At 43.8% G+C, this 24611-nt stretch overlaps 1 protein-coding gene across 2 annotated transcripts in view; it reads right to left on the bottom strand.

The window, feature by feature from the left end:
• Nucleotides 1–24611, bottom strand: part of GPR158 (G protein-coupled receptor 158) — a 329386-nt gene that overhangs the window by 49118 nt on the left and 255657 nt on the right. For both annotated transcript variants that reach the window (XM_088457824.1, XM_088457825.1), the window contains exon 6: nt 8658–8767. In XM_088457824.1, the coding sequence (XP_088313950.1) occupies nt 8658–8767 (110 nt within the window). The remainder of the gene's footprint in view (nt 1–8657; nt 8768–24611) is intronic.

Raw genomic sequence — 24611 nt, 5'->3', positions numbered from 1 at the left:
ACTGAATATGTGCATATAATATTGCCCGAAACACTTCAGAATTCATTCTGCTGCTTTTGTCAGCAGTCACATCATCAATAAATACAAGGGAACCAGTTCCATTGGCAGCCATACATGCCAACGCCATGAAACTACCACCACCATGCTTCACTGATGAGGTGGTATGTTTTGGATCTTGAGCAGTTCCTTTCCTTCTCCATACTCTTCTCTTCCCATCACTCTGGTACAAGTTGATCTTTGTCTCATCTGTCCATAGGATGTTGTTCCAGAACTGTAATGGCTTTTTTAGATGTTGTTTGGCAAACTCTAATCTGGTCTTCCTTTTTTTGTTGCTCAGCAGTGGTTTACATCTTGTGGTGAACCCACTACATTCACTCTTGTGAAGTCTTCTCTTGATTGTTGACTTTAACACATATACACCTACCTCCTCGAGAGTGTTCTTGATTTGGCTGACTGTTGTGAAGGGGTTTTTCTTCACCAGGGCAATCATTCTTCTGTCATCCACCACAGTTGTTTTCCGTGGTCTTCCGAGTCTTTTGGTGTTGCTGAGCACTCCAGTGCGTTCTTTCTTTTTAAGACTGTTCCAAACAGTTGATTTGGCCACACCTAATGTTTTTGCTCTCTCTCTGATGGGTTTGTTTTGATTTTTCAGGCTAATGATGGCTTGCTTCACTGATAGTGATAGCTCTTAGGATCTCAAATTGAGAGTCGACAGCAATTGATTCCAAATGCAAATGTCACACCTAGAATCAACTCCAGACCTTTAACCTGCTTAATTGATAATGAAATAATGAGGGAATAGCCCACACCTGTCCATGAAATAGCTTTTGAATTGATAGTCCCATTACTTTTGGCCCCTTAAAAAGTGGGAGGCACATATAGAAACCGCTGTAATTCCTACACCGTTCACCTGATTTGGATGTAATTACCCTCAAATTAAATCTGAAAGTCTGCAGTTAAAGCACATCTTGTTTGTTTCATTTCAAAGCCATTGTGGTGGTGAATAGAGGCCAAAATATGAAAATTCTGTCAATGTCCCAATATTTATGCACCTGACTGTGTGTGTGTGTATATATATATATATACATATATATATATATATATATATTTCATATATATAGTATTTAGAAAAGTAGGCACTCAAAAGGGACTTTAAATAAAACTTATCTTAAGTTCTTGCTTGTTCCTGCTGAAAAATAGCACTGCCTGCTTCACTGATCACTATGTATAGGTCACACTAATATCATACATATGATACACTACACCAACCACTATGCAAGGGTCACACCGATATCACACACCTGATACACACTTCTCACTATACACAGGGGATGTAGTTATGAGACCAGCAGCTGCGATGCCGCCGGTCTAATTCCCGATGGGTGATGCCTGACAAGGGACTCAAGATAGGCATCGAAATCCTGTCGCCTATCTTAATCCCGACGCCTGAATCCAGAATGATGCCAGCCCGAACAAAGTAAGTCCGGGGCGCTCTTAGCTGTTAGCCGCGGGGGAGGGAGGGCTATGTTTAGGTAGCATAGCACTGCTATCACACACAGGTCAACAATATCATATACAGTACCTGATATGGGGCATTTCTAGAGAGGAGGGGGCCAATGTGCAGTCTCCGACACCGGCCCCCTCCTCTCCGCCCGACGGCCGGCCAGCGCCGGAGTTATAGACTCAGGCACTAGAGTGTGCCCAGAGCCTATAATGAATGCACAGGTCACCGGGAAAATGGCCATGGTGGCCATTTTCCCTGTACTGTGTATGCGCAAACGATGGGAAAATGGCCGCCGCGGCCATTTTCCCATCGTTTTACAGCACCGGAACCCCACGCCGACGTGGGACTCCGGAAAGGTAAGTAATATTATGGGTGCAGGGTGTGCAGTGCGGGGCCCCCTTGGACCCAGGGGCCCGTGTTCCCCGCACACCCTGCACCCATTATAGATACGCCTCTGTACCTGATACACTGAGGTCAAACCAATATCACACACCTATACACACTTCTCACTATACACAGATGACACTGATATCACACACAGGTCACCAATATCATATACCTGATACACTGATCACTATACACAGGTTACACCAATATCACACACCTGATACACCAATGGCTATACATACTGGTCATGCTGATGGGGTGCAAGGCCGCTGGTCACAATCCTGACAGCAGAATGTCTGCTAGGGATTTATGATAGGCATCAAAACACAGACGCCTATCATAATCCTGATGCCGGAAACCAGGTTGATGTGTGCCCGAACGAGGTAAGTTCGGGGCGCCCGTCCTATTAGCCGCGGGAGGGGAGGGTTGGGGTTATGGCAGTTAGTGGGGTTAGCGTTAGATTTTGATGGGGAGTGGATAGGGTTAGGCACCCCTAGGGTGGAAGGTTAGGGTTAGGCAACCCCTGGGAGGGTTAGGTTAAGGGAGCGGTAAGGGGAGGTAAGGGTTAGGCACCCCCGGGGGGTGGTTAGGGTTAGGCATCACTAAGGGAGGGTTAGGGTTAGGGGAGAGGCAGGGGAGGTTAGCATACTTACCTGCCTCTGTTGGGGTTTGCATTTCCACATTAATTAAGACTACCTCAAATCTATTAAGAATGTAGCATGATAGATTTTGGAGAATCTGCGGAGGTACCTCTATGTTCAATCACAAAAGTAGTCCCCATAGGTTTGTTTGGGGCAGTGGCGTAACTAGGGCAGGGCGAGCGGGGTTCGTGCCCTGGGTGCCGTTGGACCAGCGGCGCGGGGGGGCGCCGCCGGCCACGGTACCGGCCCGCCTGCCCTAGATAGCCAGTGTAGCGCCGACCGCAATGAGTGCGGTCAGCGCTACACATTTGCACAGGACCGGCGCTAGGCTTCCAGTGCCGGTCCTGTGCTGCACGCCTGAGCCCGTTCCCTACCCCTGAGCGCTTGCCCAATAGCGCCAGGAGGCGGGCTCAGGCTGTGCATAACACACGCATCGCCGCCAGCGCTGGCGGCGATGCGTGTGTTAAACAGCAGCCAATGAGAGTCAGATAGACTCTCATTGACTGCTGCAGCACCCACTGCAAGAGCCGGACTTCCGTCCGGCTCCTGCAGTGGGTAATGGGACTGACGTCATGATGTCATGACGTCAGTCCCATAATGCTGAGCGCGCCAGCCCGGGCGGACTGGAGGGCGGGAGCGGCATCGGCATCGCGGACAGGAGCAGCGTGGAATCAGGTAATTATATTTTTATATATATTTATTAATTTTTAAACCTATCTGCACAACGGGGGAGGGGTTGGCTACTACTGGGGGGGACATCTACTGGGGGGGACATCTACTGGGGGTGCCATTGGGAGGACCTCTACTGGGGGGGGCTACTCTACTGGGGACTACTACTTGGGGGGGACTACCACTGGGGGCATTCTAAAAGGGGCCTAGTATTACTAGAGGCACTGCACTCGGGGGACCACTAATGGGGGCAATAATAGGAAGGGCCACTACAGGGACCACTGGATAGGGGGGAGGGGTCACTACTGGGAGCCTGCATCAGGGGGACCACTACTGGGGGCACTGCATGGGAGGGGGGGACACTACTGCTGGGGGCACTATATAAGGGGCTTACTGCTAGGGGCACTGCGGGGACCACTACAGGGGGCACTAGATAGGGGGGATCACTACAGGGTGCCTGCATAAGGGGACCACTACTGGAAAAACTGCATGGGGGGGACTACTGTTGGGGGCACTATATAAAAGGGCACTGCATAAGGGGATACCGCTACTGGGCGCACTGCATTGTGGGGACTGCTACTGGGGGCACTGCATAAGGGGGAACACTACGTGGGGCACTGCATTTGGGGGGGCCACTACTGGGGGTACTGAGTAAGGGGAACTAATTGGGGGCTGTATAAGAGGGACCACTACTGGGGATACTGTATAAGGGGCACTACTATGGGCCTGCATGAGAGGGACCACAACTGCATACTGGGGGTACTACTGGGGTTAAGGTGCATATGGATAGGAATGTTCAGTTTGAAAATAAAGGGGTGTGTCATGTTGACACGCCCCATTTTTAAGTGACCACGCCCATTTTTTTGCGCACATGGGGGGGGGCCTCCCTTTTCAAATTTGCCCTGGGCTCCAAATACCCTAGTTACGCCACTGGTTTGGGGACTGCAAAATTGACAAACAATTAGATGTCATTAGCCATTGCAGCCTATAGGCTACATTATCTATTAAGGATCCCTCTCTAGTAACTAACACAGTCCTATGAACACACCTGCGTAATTAGCAAGCTGGGTACAAACCCAGAAGAAAATAGATAGCTCTAGCAGGGATGGACTCATTTTGGAACCTGTATCCCACAGTCACTGCAACATTCAGTGACTACACTCCTACTACAGTGAGTGTGAGTGTGTGCCAGTGGCCAACAATAGGAAACCTGGAGCTGAGAACAATGCATTCCTTGTACAGTTACTGAGGGGAGAAATGCATAGTAATCAATCATTACTGTGTATTACTTTCTTCAGTGACTATATAGGAGGAGAGCAGGAATTGATGTTTCTGGTTTGGGGATGTTTTGCTGGGTATGTGGAGGTCAGTAGGTGGTATTGGAGGGCATTGCAAGTGGTGCGAGGAACAGGATTCCTCCTGTGCATACTCTAATGATGCTGACAATATACCTTCACAACTGGGTTCAGTGGAGTTTATGTATCAACTATATAAGCAGTGAAAAGTGTGGAGAGGTGAACCAGTGGAGAGGTTGCAAATAGCAACCAATCAGCTTTGAAGTAGCATTTATCAAGTACAATTTATTAAATAATAGGTAGCAGCTAACTGGTTGCTATGGGCAATGTCTCCACTGGTCCACCTCTCCTCGCTTTGCACTGCTTATACATAAACCCCACTGTTAGACGATCTAATGATGTTACAGATTCATTCACCTAGTGTTTTGCCCCATATGGTGCGAGACACTTGGCACGAGTTGATTACTCGCCGCCATGGGTAGTGATTCGTACTTCTTCCTAAATGTTTGCATCTTATTCGCATTATAGGCACATACAAAGTTGCTCACAGTATTCCAGGGACACTAGGTTGGTGCTTTTGTCACAAGGAAATTGGAATAAAGTTGCAGATTACGCACAATGATACATGGAGGGAGCCATGGCATAGCCGTTCATATCGGAAATCTGTTTTTTGCCTTTTTTACCCATATTTGCAAGCTAGTCCCACACAGCAGTGTGCATGTACTGCCAGCCTCAATACCCAGTGTTCCCTTGTATTGTGCTTTTGTCACACATGGCATGGCTAAGTTGCAAAGTTCATCATTTGAGCAATGGTGTATATGGGCACAGCTGGCTAATATTTTAGCCCAGCAATACCATAGTCAGTACTTACTCTGTACAGAATCAAACACAACTGGAACTGTACATAGCACAAAGTGGTTCAACCTCTGCAGATCTGTGATAAACTGTCCCATTATAGGATGTGTCACACTCATATATGCTATATAACAATGAGACTGTCCATTTTCATGTTTATTAAGACCAGATGTACTAAGCTCTGAAGAGTGATAAATTGAAGAGTAATACACTACCAGCCACACAGCTCCTAACTGTCACTTTACATGCTGTTTTTGAAAAATGACAGTTAGGAGCTGATTGGTTGGGAGTTTATCACTCTCCAATATATCACTTTTCAAAGCTTAGTACATCTGCCCCTATGTGGGATCTAGGTGCAGCATCTCTTTATCCCATTTTTATTAACCTCTAAATATTTAATGAGAAATACAATCAGATATTTTAAAATATATGTTTTAAAAGCAGAATTAAGTATAGTAATGTAACAACATTGCATTTAGGTGCAACATTTGCCATGATTCAAATCAACCAATAAGATTGTATCTGTCTAGCATAACTTAGGCAATAGTAACAAGTGATTTGTTGCTGTATTTGGTGCAAATTTTGCACCTAAATGCATAATTTATACCTGATCACTTATGATTGAAGAGTGATGATATCGTCTGTGCAGAAGCTTGACTAGTTATGGGACAGTAATAACTAAAAAATCCTTTAAAGAATTAGAATAGCCAAATATTGGAAAATAAACACATATATTTGATAAATGATTTATACATGTGTAGATTATTTATTTCAATCATTGTTAGATCTTTACCTATCCTGTTACAATGAGATTGCTATTTTTCTTTCCGCTTCGGAGGATTTATTACACCAATGTGACACATCTTGCTGATTTCCCAGATGTGACTTGCAAAAGGATATTGATTTATTTCATTTCATCTTACAAAGACTAAACATGCACATTTTTATCATTATGCCTTAGAGTTTTATGATGAAATTAAATGGACTTTATAGCCTTCAGGGGTTTCCAAAATAATTTATATTTTGCAGATCTTCTGTAATAATTTTATTCCTAGAATTCAGTTTTAATAGTAATTATTATATTATTTTACTTTAGGAGTTAGTTCTGTAGCCCTGCAAAGTTAGGATTGCAAGAAAAAAGTTAACTAAAATCACTTCCTTTCCTGCTTTTGATTTTTATATGATCAAACTTCCTCATATAACAGTATAATGCTTCTAATTTTCCTACTGAGTGACAGAAAAAATACCATATTGATTGAATAATGGTTGCATGAAATTCTAATTTTTGGATTCTTTTAATAACAATTTTTATGAAAAGGAATAGGCAAATATCAAACAGACTCCAAACCCTGATTTTCATATTTAAATTAGGCAGGGTTGTTGTGATGAATAAATTAAATGATATTTATACAACACAGTCATTACACTAAGTAGTGTATTCTATAAAAATAAAGATATCTGAAAATGTTTATCCCATTGTTTGATGGAACGCCTCTGCAATGTACACTCATAGCGGTGATTCCGACTTACACTTTACAGCATTTGCGTGGCTGAATATTACCTTTCCTGTAAATAAGGGAACTTGTGCCAATATATTGAACTGTACCGATCTGACAGCTTCAGTCATTTTGCAAATAATGAAATAGATTGAGAGATTATATATATATATATATATATATATATATATATTATATATCTATATATATATAAAATTGAAGAGGAGATCTGAATGAAATCGGTTGCCTAGCTGCATAAGCATACAACCAAATAGCATGCAGCTCTGTCTACACGACCACACTGTCAAGAAACTTTTTTACATGTGAATACACCTATGGGGCAGATGTACTAAGCTCTGGAAAGTGATTATTATTATTATTATTATTACCAGTTATTTATATAGAGCACACATATTCCGCAGTGCTTTGTGATCAAATGGAGAGTGATAAACTAACAGCCAATCAGCTCCTGTCATTTTTCAAACACAACCTGTAAAATGACAGTTAGGAGTTGATTGGTTGGTACTTTTTCACTCTCCAATGTATCACTTCCAAGAGCTTAGTACATCTCCCTATTATGCGAGAACTGGCTGGGATGTGGCTCAGACTCAGAATGGTCACAAGTACCGTACATACTTTACGATGCATACTATGTGCAGCCTGCTCGCCTGTGCAGTGTGCTAAGAATTCCTTGCTGTGTTCACATTCAAAATAGCGTGCAATGCTCATGCATAATGAGGCCTATTGGTCAGAAAACCCAACGCTAACCTCAGGGCTGATCCCACTCTTCCCCCCTTACAGGTTATCTCAGTAATCCAGACTCTTTGATAAAGCCCTTATAAATTAGGGCGAAACACGTCACGGGACCCCCCATTTACAGCACTTTGATATGGGCATAAGACACTGGAGTGTCATGCCGAATACTAACCGTACGGAGGAAGCGCAGCAAGCGCACAGGATTACATCACGGTGTTTCAACAGACCCCGGTGGACGCTGAGTGGCTAAACTGAGCTGGAATACACTGGAGCCAAACAAGACTGCTGGAGCAGGGCTGCCCGAATCAGGCTATCTCCCTGAGCAACCCCGCGGTTCAGGTACATCAAGTGCGGTCAAAGCTTGTAACATCTAATAAGCTTCACAAACATTATCTTATGGTTTCTGCCTATTTGGAACTGTCTAATCATAAGTGATCCCACAGAGCATTCTGCATGGAATTTTTTATACATATACATGCAAGTGGAATCCCATCTTATCATCAGTGAACATTAGATAAAATTCTTTATTGTTCCTTCAACAGGTGCTTTTTTTGGGACTATTTTATTAAGTGTACTGAATGTTGAAATCATATAGATCGTTTTATCCATAATGTGATCCCAGCATTATAGTTATTCTTAATTATATTTATTGTAATGTATTGTTATATATGTATACTGTAATTTTAGTTTTAATTGGTGATTAAAATATTATCATTATTGGGAAACCTGACTGCTATTTAATTTTTTCTGCCATCTCACAACTTGGTTCTATTAAATAAGCGCAGTCCCATCTTTAGTACATAGGTTATCTCAGTCATCCATAGTGCATGGCTAAGCTTTCAGCCAGAAGAGTCTACAGAAGAGGGTAGACTGTGCCATGTACACAGCTGGCAGGGAAAACAAAGAAAATCTGTGGGGGAGAGTACACAACGCTTGCTCTCTGAGTGGTAAAATATCCCCTTTAAATAATTCCATCAACCATTACATTAGTCACAAAAAGAATTGTATTTATGGATATTGTTGTGGGTTATCTAGCTAGATCAAAGGAGGATACCTGTAAAGCTTCAGAGTCACTGTTCCGTAGACAGTAGCATAGCCCAAGAGACGTACCCATCTGAGGAGAATGCATCGGAACGTGCTCGGTTCAAAGTATAAGATAACAACCTGTAGAAGAGACTCACATTAACCAACATACTGTATGTTACCTTGGAAAGTCACAGCCATACCCATCTGAAAATAAGCTTTACAGAAACATAAAAGAAACAGCTTTACAATGACTTTACTTCTCAGTGCTTGGCTCAAGGATGATTTAAAAACTAATGATGTGATCTATACTTCTCTAAGATATGTGCTGTCATCTATCATCAATGAGGGCTATAAGCCAATTATCTGTAACTGGATGGTATACTATATGTTTGCTTCTTTCTTACATTATTGGGGAAATGTACTAAAAGCCTTTGAGATAGATAAAGTGGAGATATATGTTAAAGTACCAACCCATCAGCTCCTAACTGTCACTCTACAGGCTGTGTTTGAAAAATGACAGGGGCTGATTGGTCAGGACTTTATCTCTCTCCACTTTATCTCCTCTCATACTGGCTTAGTACGTCTGCCCCATCATGTCAGAAAATAATAAACAGTTATTTATAAATAAGTGGCTGACAAGTTGGTGACAGAAGGATAATTGGAGGGGGGGGAGTTTTGAGGGAAGATGGTTGGAAGAAGGCAGGTGAGGGACGAAGAGCGAATTGATGTGCAAGGGGTACAGTAGTACAGACTACAGGGGGTGGTAAAGGGAAATTGGAGGAGGTCAGGGTAGGAGATCGAATGGAAGATAAAGAGGTGTGTAAGATATAAATAAGCAGTAAAAACATTAAATGTATGTTAATAAATGCTACAAATCTTCTAAATATAGGTGATCACGGATTAAAGATGTTGGAAGAAAATTATGACTTATTGGGTATAGCTAAGACATGGCACAATTAAAATCATAACTGTTCATTGAATGTGGAAGGATCTAACATGTTTAGGAAGGATAGGAAAGATGTTTATTGAAAAATAAAATGTAAAACCCGCATGCCGTTAACCTGCTAAATAAAACCAAAGAGCCCCAAATGGGAAATGTTAAAAACATTTTCTAAATATATATTGTTGTAAGCACATTGCGCTTATCACCAAAATTCTAAGTATAAAAGGAAACGGATGTGGTTTAATTAACACAGTATTATAGGTCATTGGGGAGCAGAGAACACTTCACTAAACGGACTGAAATACGAGGAATGTAGCCAAATAAGTAAAACAGAAATCAGGTTAGCAAAGATGAAGTTGAATAATGAATTGCTGGTGATAGGAAGCCTAATCCAAAATGTTTGTAAAGTACATAAACAGCAAGAACTATAAAATTGATATTACTGGACCCGTTATTTGGCAAACTAGAAAATATAATTGAAGAAGATAAAGGGTAAGCTTATTTTTAATCTGAATTCTCAAAGAAGGAAAAATGCTACTTAACCATGAAGTAGGCAGTGTAACACTAGACTATGCTTTATGCACTTATGCCTCAACAAAATGACAACAGATAAAGCACCTGACCCAGACGGCATTCACCCATGTGTGCTGAAGGAACGAAGGGCCTGATTCGGATTTCTACGCAAATGGTTTACGTACAAACCCGCTGTTTGGGGAACTGCATATGTGCAGAACGGGTCCTGCGTGATCGCTCGCAGTCCCCTCTTAGCGGTATTTGAAGAGCGGAGCCCTGAACCTTTCTACAAAACGAGGGCACGTTGCCCCCGATTTGTAGACATGCCATGCCTGCGCCATCGGACGCAGACTACTAGAACCCGGCTGACCAGGTCTGATGGCGAGTCTGAGTAAGCTTAGGCTTATACAGACTAGCCAAGGTCTGCGACCTTTGTGACCATCGATCCAATGCTGCTTTTGGATGCAGCACTCGGATCGCAGATGCAAGCAGGAGGCGCATATTTCCTACAGACGCCTCCTGCTGCCAGGGCTGGACTGGCCCACAGGGGTACCGTGGAAATCCCCGGTGGGCTCCACTGCCTGAGGGTCCACCCCCTCCTCTACGTGTCAGATTCCAGACCTCAGTTTTACATTGTTACTCTATTAGACTGTCGGTTACCTGGTGGAGCAGGACCACTGATCAGCATGGTGGCTTGGTTTCCTTCTATAGAAACTACACTAAGATTTGCCTATTGACTAGCATCTGTGGTGGCTGGCCACACCCCCTCTGATGGATGACCACAACTTTCAAGCATGGGCCCCTACCACTTAATTTCCCCAGTGGGCCCTTCATGTCCCAGTCCGACACTGCCTGCTGCAATTGCATTTTAGTTGTTCAGTATTGCGCAGCCGCTTCACTGCGTACAAATCTAAATCAGGCCCTAAGTTCATTAATTGATAGAGCTCTTATATTTATAACTAAATCAGTGCCACAAGAATAGTGGAAAGCAAAGATGATGACAAACTTTTAAAGGGAACCTAATTGGAAAGAGGAAATTATAAACTTCTGCGCATGACTTCAGTCTAAGTAAAATTATTTGACAATACTCTAGATGATGTTATTCTGGATTTAACTGTAATATATAAATTGATACAACAGCAGGATTGCACCAAGCATCTGTCATGCCTAACAAGTCACTACCTACAGTAGAACTCATCTTGAATATGTAATACAGTGAAAAGCACCATAAGTACATAGAGCTGGAGAGAGTATAGATGTGGGCAACCTCAATATTAAAGTTATAATTATACATAGATAATAAGAAAATGAGGTTTAGTTACTTTGGACAAGAGACACCTTATATATCATCAAATTAATATGTGTACATATTTCCGAGGCTGATATTGTTCTTATTACGGAACAAACAGCAGACAATGGGGTCATCCATTGCAATTGCAAATGAAACAAGGAAGAATTCACCCATCAGCACAGTAACGGTTCTTTACTGAAAAACACAGTATCTGTAAGTTTTGGAATCAGTAAACAATTTGCTTACAGTATCCCTCTGCGGCAGAATTGGCAACTGTAATACTGGGGGGTTCATTTTACCGCCTTCAGGATAAACACAATTAGAATTTATGAACGGTTGGCCTCAGTAAACCTCTGTCTAATGCTAACCTTATTACTTCAATATGATTGGAGAGGGAAACGGGTTCCACGTACAGTCCTGTGTACAGTTGTAGGGGGTACTTTAAAATATTGTTTTAAAATAACAATCCCAGTTTAAATTAAATATAATACATAATGTAATGTTTAATAGAAGTCAATGGAATTTTCTTATTTTAGACTGATACATTATATACTAGAGATGTGCATTGACCCCTGTGTTTTGGATCTGGATTTATCTTCTTGTTTTGGTTTTGTATATGGATTTTTTTTTTTAATTATAAAAAATGAATTAAAAAAAACAGCTAAAATCATGTAATTTTAGCAATCCAAAACCCGAAATTCAGATTTAACATCCGAATTCCGAACCGCTGGAAGATCAGAACCGCAACTCAGATTTTTCCGGATCTCCTCAAGAGAACCAAACCCACAACTTTAGTATATACTAGTACAAGCTATTATACATTTGACATAATATGTTAAATATAAGCAGTATAACCGTAGTACATTGTTTAAATCAATAAACCATTTAAAATACAGTAATGTATTTTCCTTTAAAAGATGTTGATCCCAATCCAGCTTTATAGCCGTTGTTAATTTGCACTTATGTTTAACTGATATAAAACTAGAGCTGTAATCATTCAGTAATGCATTTCTTGCAATAAAATCTAAAAACAGTTATTCTCAATGGAGCTTTACAGGGGAAAAACAGTGGTTACAGTACAGTGAGTTATCGCACAGTGCAAATTAGATAAGAGGTCAAACACATGTTTTGTGAATAAGCATGAGACTGACAGATGATTGTTAAATGATATAAATGACCCGCACAGGTCCCATGATAACCGTCTGTATTTGGCATTTTTACTCAGTTTGTGGTTATTAGACATGAGAAATGTGTCAGTGGAAAAAAACAGCACAGTATAATTTTTGTTACTACTGTATATTTCTTAAGATATAAACATAACGGCAAAATATATAGTGACAAACAAAATTTAAGAGGGAATTTCACTTTCAGCTAATGCTAATTTACAGGTAAATTTGTTTATGTTTATTGCTCTTGAGAAGTACTCACTCTGCAATATCATACACTGATATCACACTTAGGGGTCTATTTACTAAGCAGTGTTAGGAGACAGAGGGCCTGATTCAGAGCCGAATGCTCTGACCAGAGCGCTCGCTCTGAATCAGGACCCTCCTCCATGAAAATGGAGCGTCCTCCTGGACGCTCGCATAGCTGTGGGTGACCACCCACAGCTTATGCGAGCGTCCATGAAGATGGTCGCGATGGTCAAGACCATCGCGACCATCGGGCTTGTGACGGAGACCCTGCGGTAGGGTCTCGCTGCCGCAAGCCCTGGAGTGATTTTGGGTCTACCAGAGCCAAAATCACTCCCACTGACATCACTAGTGATGTCAGTGGGGCCAGCTTCAGACCATGGGAACGCCTCCGTCTGGCAGCCACGCCCCCGGCATGCCCACCAAAGGGGGCGTGCTGTCAATCAACATCGACAGCACGCCCCCTTTGGTGCGAGACCCGGAGCGACGGAGAGCCCGTCGCTATCCGGGTCACGCGCATGCGCACGACGGAGCTCCCTCCGTCGCGCGCATGCGCAGTGGGGCAACAGCGACCCGCTTGCGAGCGTCCTGCGCTCACGAGCGGGTCTGAATGACCCCCAGAGTGAAAAGTGATAAGGTGCCAGCCAATCAGCTCCCAATTGTCATTTTTCAAACACAGCCTGTGAGATGACAGTTGGGAGCTGATTGGCTGGCACCTTATCACTTTTCACTCTGTCTCCTAACACTGCTTAGTAAATAGACCCCTTGGCCTGATATCGCAGTGTGCATCCGCCAGAAACATATGTGATACCGGATAATAATCATTACGTAGTATGGTGTATTATGAGGACAGATGATAGATATTATTAACTTACAGTATGGGGTATATTTACTAAGCTGCGGGTTTTTAGAAGTGGAGATGTTGCCCATAGCAACCAATCAGATTCTAGCTATTATCTTCTAGAAGGTGCTAGATAAATGTTAAGTAGTATTTGATTGGTTACTATGGGCAACATCTCCACTTCTAAAAACCCCACACTTTAGTAAATATACCCCTCTGTGTGCAATCATTCTCTGAGCATACTACACAGTTACTCTCCTACTACCTCTTCGTATCAGCTCCTTCTAGCAAGTCTACTGCACCAGGTGAAATCTTGGGGGTATCTGAGTATATCTGTACGTGCCTAGGTGTACGATGAAGGGGTCTATGCATGTAGTAGTAGTGAAAAGCCCTTTATCAGCGAGATTAGGGCTTTTCATTGCTTCCTCCTATTCAGAGAAGGGGTTACCGTGGAGAAATCTCAGATTTCCGCAGCTGTGCCCCTGATTAGTGTAGATATTAGTGTAGCTTTCCCATACACTAGGATGTCCTTTAGCCAATATTGGTGAAAACAATACTGTGAGCTGTAAGGTGGTCAAAATTAACTGGAAATGACTGAAAATATATGTTATTGAGGTTAATAGTCCCAAATGACTTGATTTTAGCTGTTTGGTTATGGTATGCTGGCTGTGTCCATCTCTCCCTCCCCTACCCTACACACCTTCTCATTCAGTAACGGGGAGTTGGGAAGGCTGAACGCTGGGCACAGTGAAGGGTTACAATGGCACTCCTCCGACTCTCTCTGTCTGGCACATGCACTTGCTTGCAAAGACCACGATATGACAGAGTACCACACCTCACCAAAGGATCGTGGAGGAGCCAGCTTTTTGGAGCGCTTCCCCGGAAGGGTAAGTATATGCAAATTACTTCTTTAAGAAACCGGCTATATATCGCATTGATATGATGCAGTATACAATGATAATAAATGCTTGGCATACTGAAATCTACATGAATAGACCCGAAATATGGTTGCGGTAGGTGAAGTTCTCTGCAAGGCCGTTCTAAAGGCTTTTTAAAGGTCACTGGTTCTAACATATTATGAAGAATAATTGTAAATTAATCTCTACAAGCCTGATCATATGATGAGGCTAATATTTGGTCATATTTCAATTTATTTTAAGGTGTTATTTCCAGTATTTATGAATTTTTTAATTGACAGGAAGTAAATTGCACTTTCAATAGTTACAAAGTAAAATACATAAATAAATGAGATATTTCATGTTGCAGGGCTTTGTAGACCAGTGACATTTTGCCATAATGTGCTTTTAATGAAACTATAAATGTGCTTGGACATATCTGCAGACTTGTGGTTTTACTTTGACATATATTGTATAACACATCTCCCGTGCTCTAGATATTAGCTGGACAATATTCTATGCTGGATACTCAGCTGCAGGCTAAAAGCATGTGCTTGTTGTAAAATGTGCTGACTACAGGCACCGTCCTCAGGCTGAGTTCATAGGAGCACAGGTGGTAAATTTAATAATAAGGCAAATACTGAGCAATAGTGGAAAATGTGCCTGATACATACTTGGCAACTCTCCCTCATTGTCAGGGAGACTCCCTGAAATAGTCGCACTCTCCCTCTCTCCCTGAAGAGCCTAGCAATCTTCCTGATTGCACCTTACCCCCATTATGAAGCTGTTATGTTTAAAAAAACAGGGATATATGCATTCATTTCAAATGGGATCATTAGTATCATTTCTCTGCATTTGTTATAAGGCACAATGATCCCCATGGCTACATGCATTTTCTGAAAAGTATCAGTGTGTTTCATTAACAAATAAATCTTACTAACTGCTTTTGGACTTGTTTACATTTGAATATAAGACAATTTTATGACATGCCTCTCAGATGTAGCAGTACATGCCCACTGTAAGGCGCAGTCATAGGTATTGCATTCATAGGCCTGTATTCAATATGGGAGCGAAAAGTCCATGCTGGACTTTTCACTCCACATCTGAGGTTTTGCAGGGATAAAGTATCGGGCGTGAGCCAGCTTTAACCCCACATTCAATTTTAAAGCAGCGAAAACGGGTCCCGGCGGAAAGGTAAGTATCGGAAAAATTTGAGATTTTTCGGGAAATCATCCAGGGACCCCCCTAATGATGTCCTGACATGGGGGATCACTATGGGTACCCCCGTTTTGGCCTGCGGAAGGTAAGTATGGTTTTTAAATAGCCGCGGCAGGTGTTTTTTCCGCCTGGGAAGAAGGGGTGAAGAAGAGTACTTAGCTTTTTTTTTTTTTTTTGTAAACTAAGTGCATCAAATTTGGGGTAAATGAAAATGGGTGCAAGCATATTTTTAAGTCCCTAAGGTGCATTTTTAAAATTCTTCAAAAATGCACCTGCCTCTACCATCCGCATTCTTTAAAACACCTGCCGCATACTTGGGAACCCCTCCAGAATTTATTTTGTTAGTTTAAAACTTGTTCCCCATTTTTTCTTTTTACCCCAAAATGTAACTTTTTTTTGGGGTGTCCCTATTTTTTTTTTTTTTTACTTTTTTTGACACAGATAATTTTTAAGGACCATTCCCAGGGGTGCAGACTATTTTTTAAAGCCTGCACCCCTAAACCCCAATTCCGCACTTTTTTTTGCCAGGTAAAGGCTGGCAAAAAATGATCCCCGTTTTTTTACATTGACTTTTCACGCCAGCAATGTAATTGAGACGGGGATAACTGAAATAGGGGAAAATGATGTCATCTCCTCAAATTGAATACGGCTCATAATCTCCCTGAAATGCTTTTTCAAAAGTAGGCAAGCATGGTCTGATAGCGTGGTGTCTGTGGTGCTAAATTACCCACATGCACGATAATGATCCCACTACATTCAATCAGACCTTATTGGATATGTTGGCAAATTTGGTAAGAAGATAATCAAAGAATGGTCTGTCCAAGTGGTCATCTTCCAACAGGTCGCTATTACCCTGAAAGACATTTGGCTGTTTGGTCTTAGCATATAAGGCATACCACCCAGCGTTATAAGATCTAGCTTCGGGACTTATCGCTCGCACACAAAAGGGAGCGTTGCCCTTGCCAACTAAGCCATGCCCCCAGTCTATGACTATTTTTGGGGGGTGACTGTGTGTTGTGCCCCTGTTTCTCACCACAATGGTAGTGAGCCCAGCACTCTGGCAGCTGCTGGGAGGCCCCCAGTCTCTGACGCCACTAAATGCGATGACAGAGTATACTCAGTAGCAAACGCAGGATTTGTAAAGGGGGGGTTTCCAAATGCTTGATTTTATAAGTGTGGCCAGTCCATGAAGAGGGCATAATTAGCACTTATCCAGCTTTAATATGCATCGTACAAAGTGTTTTGAACTTTTGAGTGTCATAATTCCAACATATACAGGATCAGTGATCACAGTGAGCCATTAGATGCGGCAGTAGGACTGTACTGCCTGAGCTGAATGTTTTTGTTTCAGATGTGGGCTCCATTCCAGAGTATGGGACCATGTCCGGGAGTCTGTGTGCCGAGCAGAAGGAGGGAATCGGTATGAAATACCGCCGGCCGCATGCCCGACAGCACTGGAAATCCCGATCGTCGCTAAGGTAAGTATAAACTAACCTAACCCCTTAACCCTAACCCTTCTTAGGGGTGCCTAACCCTAATCTTCCCCCCAAGTGCCTAACCCTAATCCCCCCTCTAAGTGCCTAACCCTAACCCCCCCTTCCCTGCTAACTACACCTAAGTCCCCCAGGGGTGCCTAACCCTAAGTCCCCCCCGGGGGTGCCTAGCCCTAACCCTCCCTCCCCCTAGCGAAACCCTAACCCTCCCGGGGCGTTGCCTAGCCCTAAGTCCCCCCCGGGTGCCCTAAACCTAACCATCCCCCCCGCGCGGCTGTCCGCTCGCGACGCCCGGCATCCCTTCGATCGGGATGCTGGGCGTTTGTCTCCCGGCGTCGGGAAAATGACAGGCGTCTAGATATAGACGCCCGGCATTTCACCCTCGCCGGGATATGACAGTCGGGAAGCTGGCTGTCGGTATTAAGGCAGCCAGTTTCCCGATTGTATACCAGCAGAAGAACCTAGCACTGCCCTGGACGTATATGTACATATTGGTCTTGTTATGCACTGGATAGTGTATTATTATATGGTATTAATAATTAACCCTATTGATGGTCTATAGCAGTGGACCCCTAACAGTGCATGCTTTCTATATCTCCTAGTTGATGCACTGATGTATTTATTACTGGCTGACACTTTAAAAGATCCACGGGTGGTGCTAATTATTTCATTTGTGATACTTAGAAGAACATGCAGCATTAGTATTATTCTATTATATTACTATTTCTATTGTGGTCATGGTGCGGGATGGGGAGGGGGGGTTTCCAGGCAACCAGAAACCCCCCTGCTTTTGCCTATGGTCCCCCCAATTACCCCCCCACCCTGCCACTCATGGTACACCGCAGCCAACAAGCGGGACTCTCCCACTGAAATCAGGATGGTTGGGAGGTATGTATAAGGACTGGTTATAATTCAATATGGTCTCTTAATTGAGTGGCCAGACTGGACCCGATCCAGGCACCCATCGTTTGGGCAGAATAATACTGGGATGAAAGAACAGGTTCTGCTTGAATCAGGGGCGTCTTAAGAGAGGAGGGGACACGCGTGCACTCCCTGTGTGGGGCCCCCTCCTTTCTCACCGGTGGCCCGGCAGCCGACTGGCACAGCTAGCCAGTCACCGAAGCCTTAGTAGACTCCAGGCACTAGAGTGTGCCAGGAGTCTACTGCGCATGCGCAGAACGCCGGAAAATGACCATGGCGGCCATTTTTTCGGCGTTCTGTGCATGCGCAGAAGAGTCCGGGCACACTCTAGTGCCCGGAGTCTACTGCGCATGCGCGGCGGCCCTTTTCCAGTGTTCTGAGCAGCGCAGACCCCCGACGTGGGACCACGGACAGGTAAGTCTAAAATAATATGGGTGCAGTGTGTGCGGCTCCCCTGGACCCAGGGGGCCGTGTGCCCCGCACACACTGCACCCATTATAGATATGCCACTAGCTTGAATTATGTACTGAAGATAGGATAAAAATCAACACTTCTTTTTGTAATGCTTATACACCCCCTGTTGTGTATACAAGGTGGCAGTCGGGATGCCGACGGTCCAAATGCCGACTGTCGGCATCCCGAATGTCTAATCCCAGCAGGGGTCTAATGACAGGCATCGAGATCCTGACACCTGTCATTTTACCTACACCGGGAGCCCGACGCCCAACATACCGATCGAAGGTAAGCCGGGCGCCAACAGCTACGGGGGGAGGGTTAGGTTAGGGGCTCTCGGGGAGGACTTAGGGTTAGACATCCCCCCCAGGTGGGATAGGGCTAGGCTAGGGGAAGGGGGGAGTTAGGGTTAGGCACCCCCCCGGGAGACTTAGGGTTAGGCTGCGGGGAAGGGGAGGTTAGGTTTATGCACTTACAGGGGGGTTAGGTTAGTAAATAGTTAAAATACTTACGTGTTGGAATCTTCACTGTCGGTCTCTACGCTGTCGGGATTAGAACCGCCGGACATGCGTCAGGCGGTATTGCATATCGAGCTCGTGTATACATACATGCATACACACAGTACAAATAAACAGACATGCGTGGCACAACTTAATGAGAAACATGCAGGTTTGGTTCAACTGGAGTAATAGTTTTATCATGTCATCTGAGGGGTCAGAAAACTGGATGAATCCAAATGTTATTTTAAAAAATCCAAAGGCGAAACACAAAGCATATCCAATTATCCATCTTATACGGCATTATTAAAATTATATGTTAGTGTGGTCAGAAGCTTTTGAGAGTTCTTATGTGATAATTAAGAGCTAATTTACTAATTGCTGGCAGCTTGATGATGTCACAAGATGTTTCTAATGCTGGGCATACACTCTTCAATTATCTGTCAGATATCTGTCCAATCTGGCTGGTTGGAATGAAAATCTGTTAATGTATGGGAGCCAATGACAATCGACCATGTGGTCTTAAACACTGGAAAATAGACAAAAATGATTGTTCAAATTGGTTAAATTCATTTGATTTAACCAATTTGTCTGAATGGCAATTTTTGTCTGTTTTTCAGTGTTTGTGAGCAAATGGACGATTGTCATTGGCTCCCAAACATTACCAGATTTTCATTGCAACCATCCAGATTGGACAGATGTCTGACAGATAATTGTATAGTGTATGCCCAGCATTATTTAGGAGCACAACAAGCAGATTCCGGTCAGTACATGGGATGGTCACACTCTCATTAATACTCATGAATATTTATAGCTGCCCAGGATGGCTAAATTCACGCAAGCATGGAAAAATGTGAACATACAGTACATTGAACACTGTTTATTGTGATGGAAAAAGAAGGTATACTAGATACCTAACCCAGCACTGTTTCTGGGAGGTGTTTTCTGAAAGCATCTGTTAGAGGAGATAGTCACTCTCTCCTATTTATATATCACAAGATTATAGGGGGGGGGGATTAACAGCACTTAATAAAAATATTACATAGATGCTCTTTGCACAATTTATAAATAGATTTAAAATATATTTAATCAATACATACTATACAAATTAGACCAAAATAAGTAGAAATATCCAATATAAAACAATCATAGGCAGAAAGTAGTTTAGTCTCATGTGGATTGGAAAGGAAAAGTTCTTTAGGAAAAATACTTAATTCCACAGTTTTTTGTTAAAGGTGTTTCTACCTGAGAGGTTAATTGAGGAGAAAGAGCTTAGGGCCTGATTAAGACCCGGTCGCAAGGCTGCGTTCGCACGCAGCTGTCTGCATCCAAAGTATGCAAATCCCACGATCGCTAGCAAGACATTAGCACGCCCACTATGTTGTGCCGTGCGAACACGGTATGAAGTTAGACGCCCACCAGCCTGACACAAGACGCCCACTTTCCCTTAGTAACAAACGTCATCTCCAGGAAGTTTATTAAACAATCAGTAACATCGGACCCATACGCACCACTTGTGGCTGACCATACACTACCGCAAGCACTGCGAGTGCTGCTGTGTGTAAATCAGCCATGTTACGTGTACACTGATGATGCATCTTAATTATGCACGCCCCTGAAATGGCGTTCCACTGCACAGACACGCCTGCGTTCGCACCACCACACCCACGTTACCATCGACCATCCCGTCACCACCCACAAACGGCAGGTCCTGTCACTCACACTTGCAGTGCGTCTGTGTCCAGGCTGCGAACGCTTCCTGATCGCATTGACTGGTTCGTGTACGTGCACTGCGTATGGTACGCATGCGCAGATTGCAAACATCGTCAGGCTGGTTGCGAACGTAGCCTTGCGACCGGGTCTGAATCAGGCCCTTAGTCCTGAGTGAACCAGTCATTACCCTGCAGGAGTGATCTGGGGTAGATCCTGCGGTAGCTTGCCGCTTGTGGAGATATACCCCTCCGTGTCCCAAAGGTCTATTTACTAAGCTTTGAATCAGCTTATAACTGCCATGTCACAGGCTGTATTTAAAAAATGACAGTTGGAGCTGGTTGGCTGGTACCTTATCTCCGTTCCCTTTATCACCAACCAAGGCTTAGTAAATAGACCCCCCAGTGACTTAACACTTGTGGTTGCGGATCAGAACTGGACCTTTGATGTAGCAGTTTGTTGCTGATGTAAGGACTGTTTGTATACTCATCTGATAAATATAACCTATCTTTTGGTGATAGACCGATCAATACAAATCCACAGGGGTCCTTGGTGCTTTTAGAGACACTTGGAGGGACGTTTCTGCTACCTACCTGTACACTTATTCTAGTTATGTCTCTTTAAGCTTTGTTACTAAGACCAGGGCCGCAACTAGGGGGAAGGGATGACTCGCGGTGGCTTAGGGGCTGCAGATTCAGAAAATGGCCATCCAAAAATGGCCGCGACCAAGGAGCAGACAGATGCTAGAGGTCCTTACTGGACCTCTAGTGTCTGTCTCCTCCTTGGTGGTGGCCATTTTTGGATGGCCGTTTTCAGCAGATACCATGCGGACTAGCCCCTGCCAACGAGCATGAAACCCTCTGGCAAGGAGCATGAAACCCCCTGGCAATGAGCATGAAACACCCTGGCAATGAGCAGGTCATTTTAAAGTAATTAGAGCCTTACTGTGGGGCATAAAATGGTGTCAGGCAAATATGTAAGTGGCACTTTGGTGATAGGCATTACAGTGTGTAGGATAATGTGTAATGGGCATTATGGTGTGTGGAATAATTAAGTCACTATACCAGGGACGTCTGAGTAGTACAAGGACAAAATCCAGGTACGGGAAGGGTGGGGGCGCAAAATTGCTGCCTTGCACCGGGTAACAGATATCCTAGTTTCAGCCCTGATATTCTCTCATGAATCCCCTCTGCATGTTATTCTACCCATGACCTTTCATGTATCCAATTCTTCTTTTTGTATGTTAGTTCTCTTCATCACTTTTCTTACTGCTATTCACTTTAGAGAGATATCTACTTTTGTATGCTATGAATACTATTCTCAATATATTCAATATAAGATATACTATTTCCAACACTATAAAACACTATTTACCTATGTTATACATCGATAAGTATGTTTGCATGGAGCTACTGTACATTTAGATTTCAACTATCTTGTCCAGGTTTCAACCTATAACATTATTATTATCATCATCATCATCAGTAGTGCAAAACACCTGAAAACACAAAAAACATCTGCATAGCCCGCAACGTCCTCTTTGCCTGCATGCAAGCTCGCCATTAGCATCTGTTACACACCATCAGCAGCAAGTGGAGATGCGACTAAGTTGCATATTACTTTGCCTCGCCCATACATAGTATACTCGGTTCCTGAGCATGTGTTAGACTGGAGCATTAAGGGCCCACCAAGGAATGCAGTGGTAGGGGACCAAGCTTAAAGGGTGTGGCCAGCCACCACACAGAGACTTGGCCAACCATTAAAGAACAGGGCCCCTTTATAAAGCCAAGTTCACCCATGATCCTGCATTACTGACCCCTAGAAGTGGGGATCAGACCTCCAGGTAGCGGGCCCACAGGGGATTTCTCATGTACACCTGTTGGCCAGTCCAACTCTGATGTGCTGTACAAAAACATGCCTGCAAAAGTGATTTGCATTCAACTCTGTATCAGCCCCATTGTGTTTCAGCAGTAATAGCTGTAAGCTATAAGTGGAAGGTAAAAACCCCCCAAAACATTCTGGTTTAGATAGGATTTTTAGGTTCTGAATCTGAACCCTAACACATACTCCATAACTTTTTCTTTTCGGGATCCACACTAACCAAGCACTTCTCATACGTTAGTGACAGTCCCCTGGCTGAGTGCCCAGTTGGCTATACTATGCATTCCCTGTTTAATCTACAACATTATTGATGGGAGGATGCAGGGACAATTCAGCTAAAACTACCCTACTGGGTACAGACCAGGTCTTTGCGGCTAACTCACAATAATGATAACGGTGAGGTGGTCCTTATACCATAGACTGTAACAGGGATGGACAGAGGCTAAACATCGGCCTGGCATTCTTTCTGTGCACACGGAAACAGGGCATGGTCACACGTCATAGAGGGCAAACAATGCTTCACAGGGGCGTGTCACAAGTCACAGGGGCATGGTCTCATGGTACTCCCCATCTAAGCATGCCAGTGAGCAGTGGAGGGAGGTGGAGCTGCTTGGCCGGGCCTCCAGACAACTGGACTGGTCCATCAGGCCATTGGTGCTTCTGCCAGATGACTATTTGCAACATTCATGTAAATTATGCAAGTATTTATGTGTGATCAGAAAACAGCTAAACTTACATGATTTTATCAAGTTTTTTTTAAATTCGTCACAAAAAAAAAAAAATATATATATAAAATATATTTTGGTGAATAAACCAAACTGGCTTTGCCAAAACGAACACTGAAAAAAGAAAATATTGGGTAGTTCAGTCATCTCTGGTAGGTACTTGAATTGGCTGCCACTGTAGAGGTTCTTGCAGCCTGTGCTATTATATTTTCACCTTTTATGCCAAAGAAGAGGGCAGGTGATGATATAAAAAGCCTGGAGCCTCCTCTCAGCAAAGTAGTTTCTGGCTATATGCCAGAATCTACCGCGCCTGCACGGGTCTCTGGGAAAATGGCGCCTACAACTTTTTCTCGGGGACATCTTTTCTGTGCATGCGCGAATCACCGGGAAAATGGCTGCCGCCATTTTCCCAGTGATTCTTTGCTGCTCTGCAGCGCCGGTCCGGAAACCGGAATCTGCGGAAAGTTAAGTATAATTACCTATAGGTGCAGGGTGTGCGGTGTGGGGCCCTCTGGACCCAGGAGCCTGTGTGCACCGTACACGTTGCACATATTATAAAGACACCCCTGTAAAAAGCACATCTGTCCTAAGAGCACATCCCTTTACTCCCATTGTCCTGGGGCCTGATTCACTACGGATCGCTATTGCGATCGGAGCTGCGATTACGCACTCAGCCCCGCTGCAAAAATATGCTAATGAATGCTATCGCAATGCCGGCGAACAGCCAGCATAAAGAAGCCTACTACTACTATCTCACATCCGTAATACTTTGCGGTCCTGGGTATACATCGGTAACATCGAGTAACATTGGCCCCTCACACAGAATTATAGCAGGTCTGACCTTACTCAGAACTTGTTAACCCTGTATGCACTGAGCTGTGTATGCCGTTGCAGTGAACAATTTTTGTACACCCATGCAATGGCATTCAAATGGCCACACACGCCTGTGTTTCGCCAACCACCCCCCTGTCACCATCCCCAAACGCTCACTTCCTGTCAATCACTATGCGGTGGCTCTCCTTGGTCTGTGTGATCGCAGTGCTATCGCAGTGATGCCTTCGCACACGCGCACTGCGATGTATACGCACACGCAGTCTGCAACAATCGACCTGCTGCGTACACCATCAGGCCCTAGGTACTCAACTTCAAGACTCCGAAAATTCATGCACAAGCCATTCTCAACCTGCG

Source organism: Taudactylus pleione, unplaced genomic scaffold (assembly GCF_031769625.1).
Source record: "Taudactylus pleione unplaced genomic scaffold, aTauple2 ptg000788l, whole genome shotgun sequence".
Lineage (NCBI taxonomy): Eukaryota > Metazoa > Chordata > Amphibia > Anura > Myobatrachidae > Taudactylus > Taudactylus pleione.
Note: the sequence above shows the minus strand (reverse complement) of the source record. Positions and strands in the feature narration are given on the sequence as shown.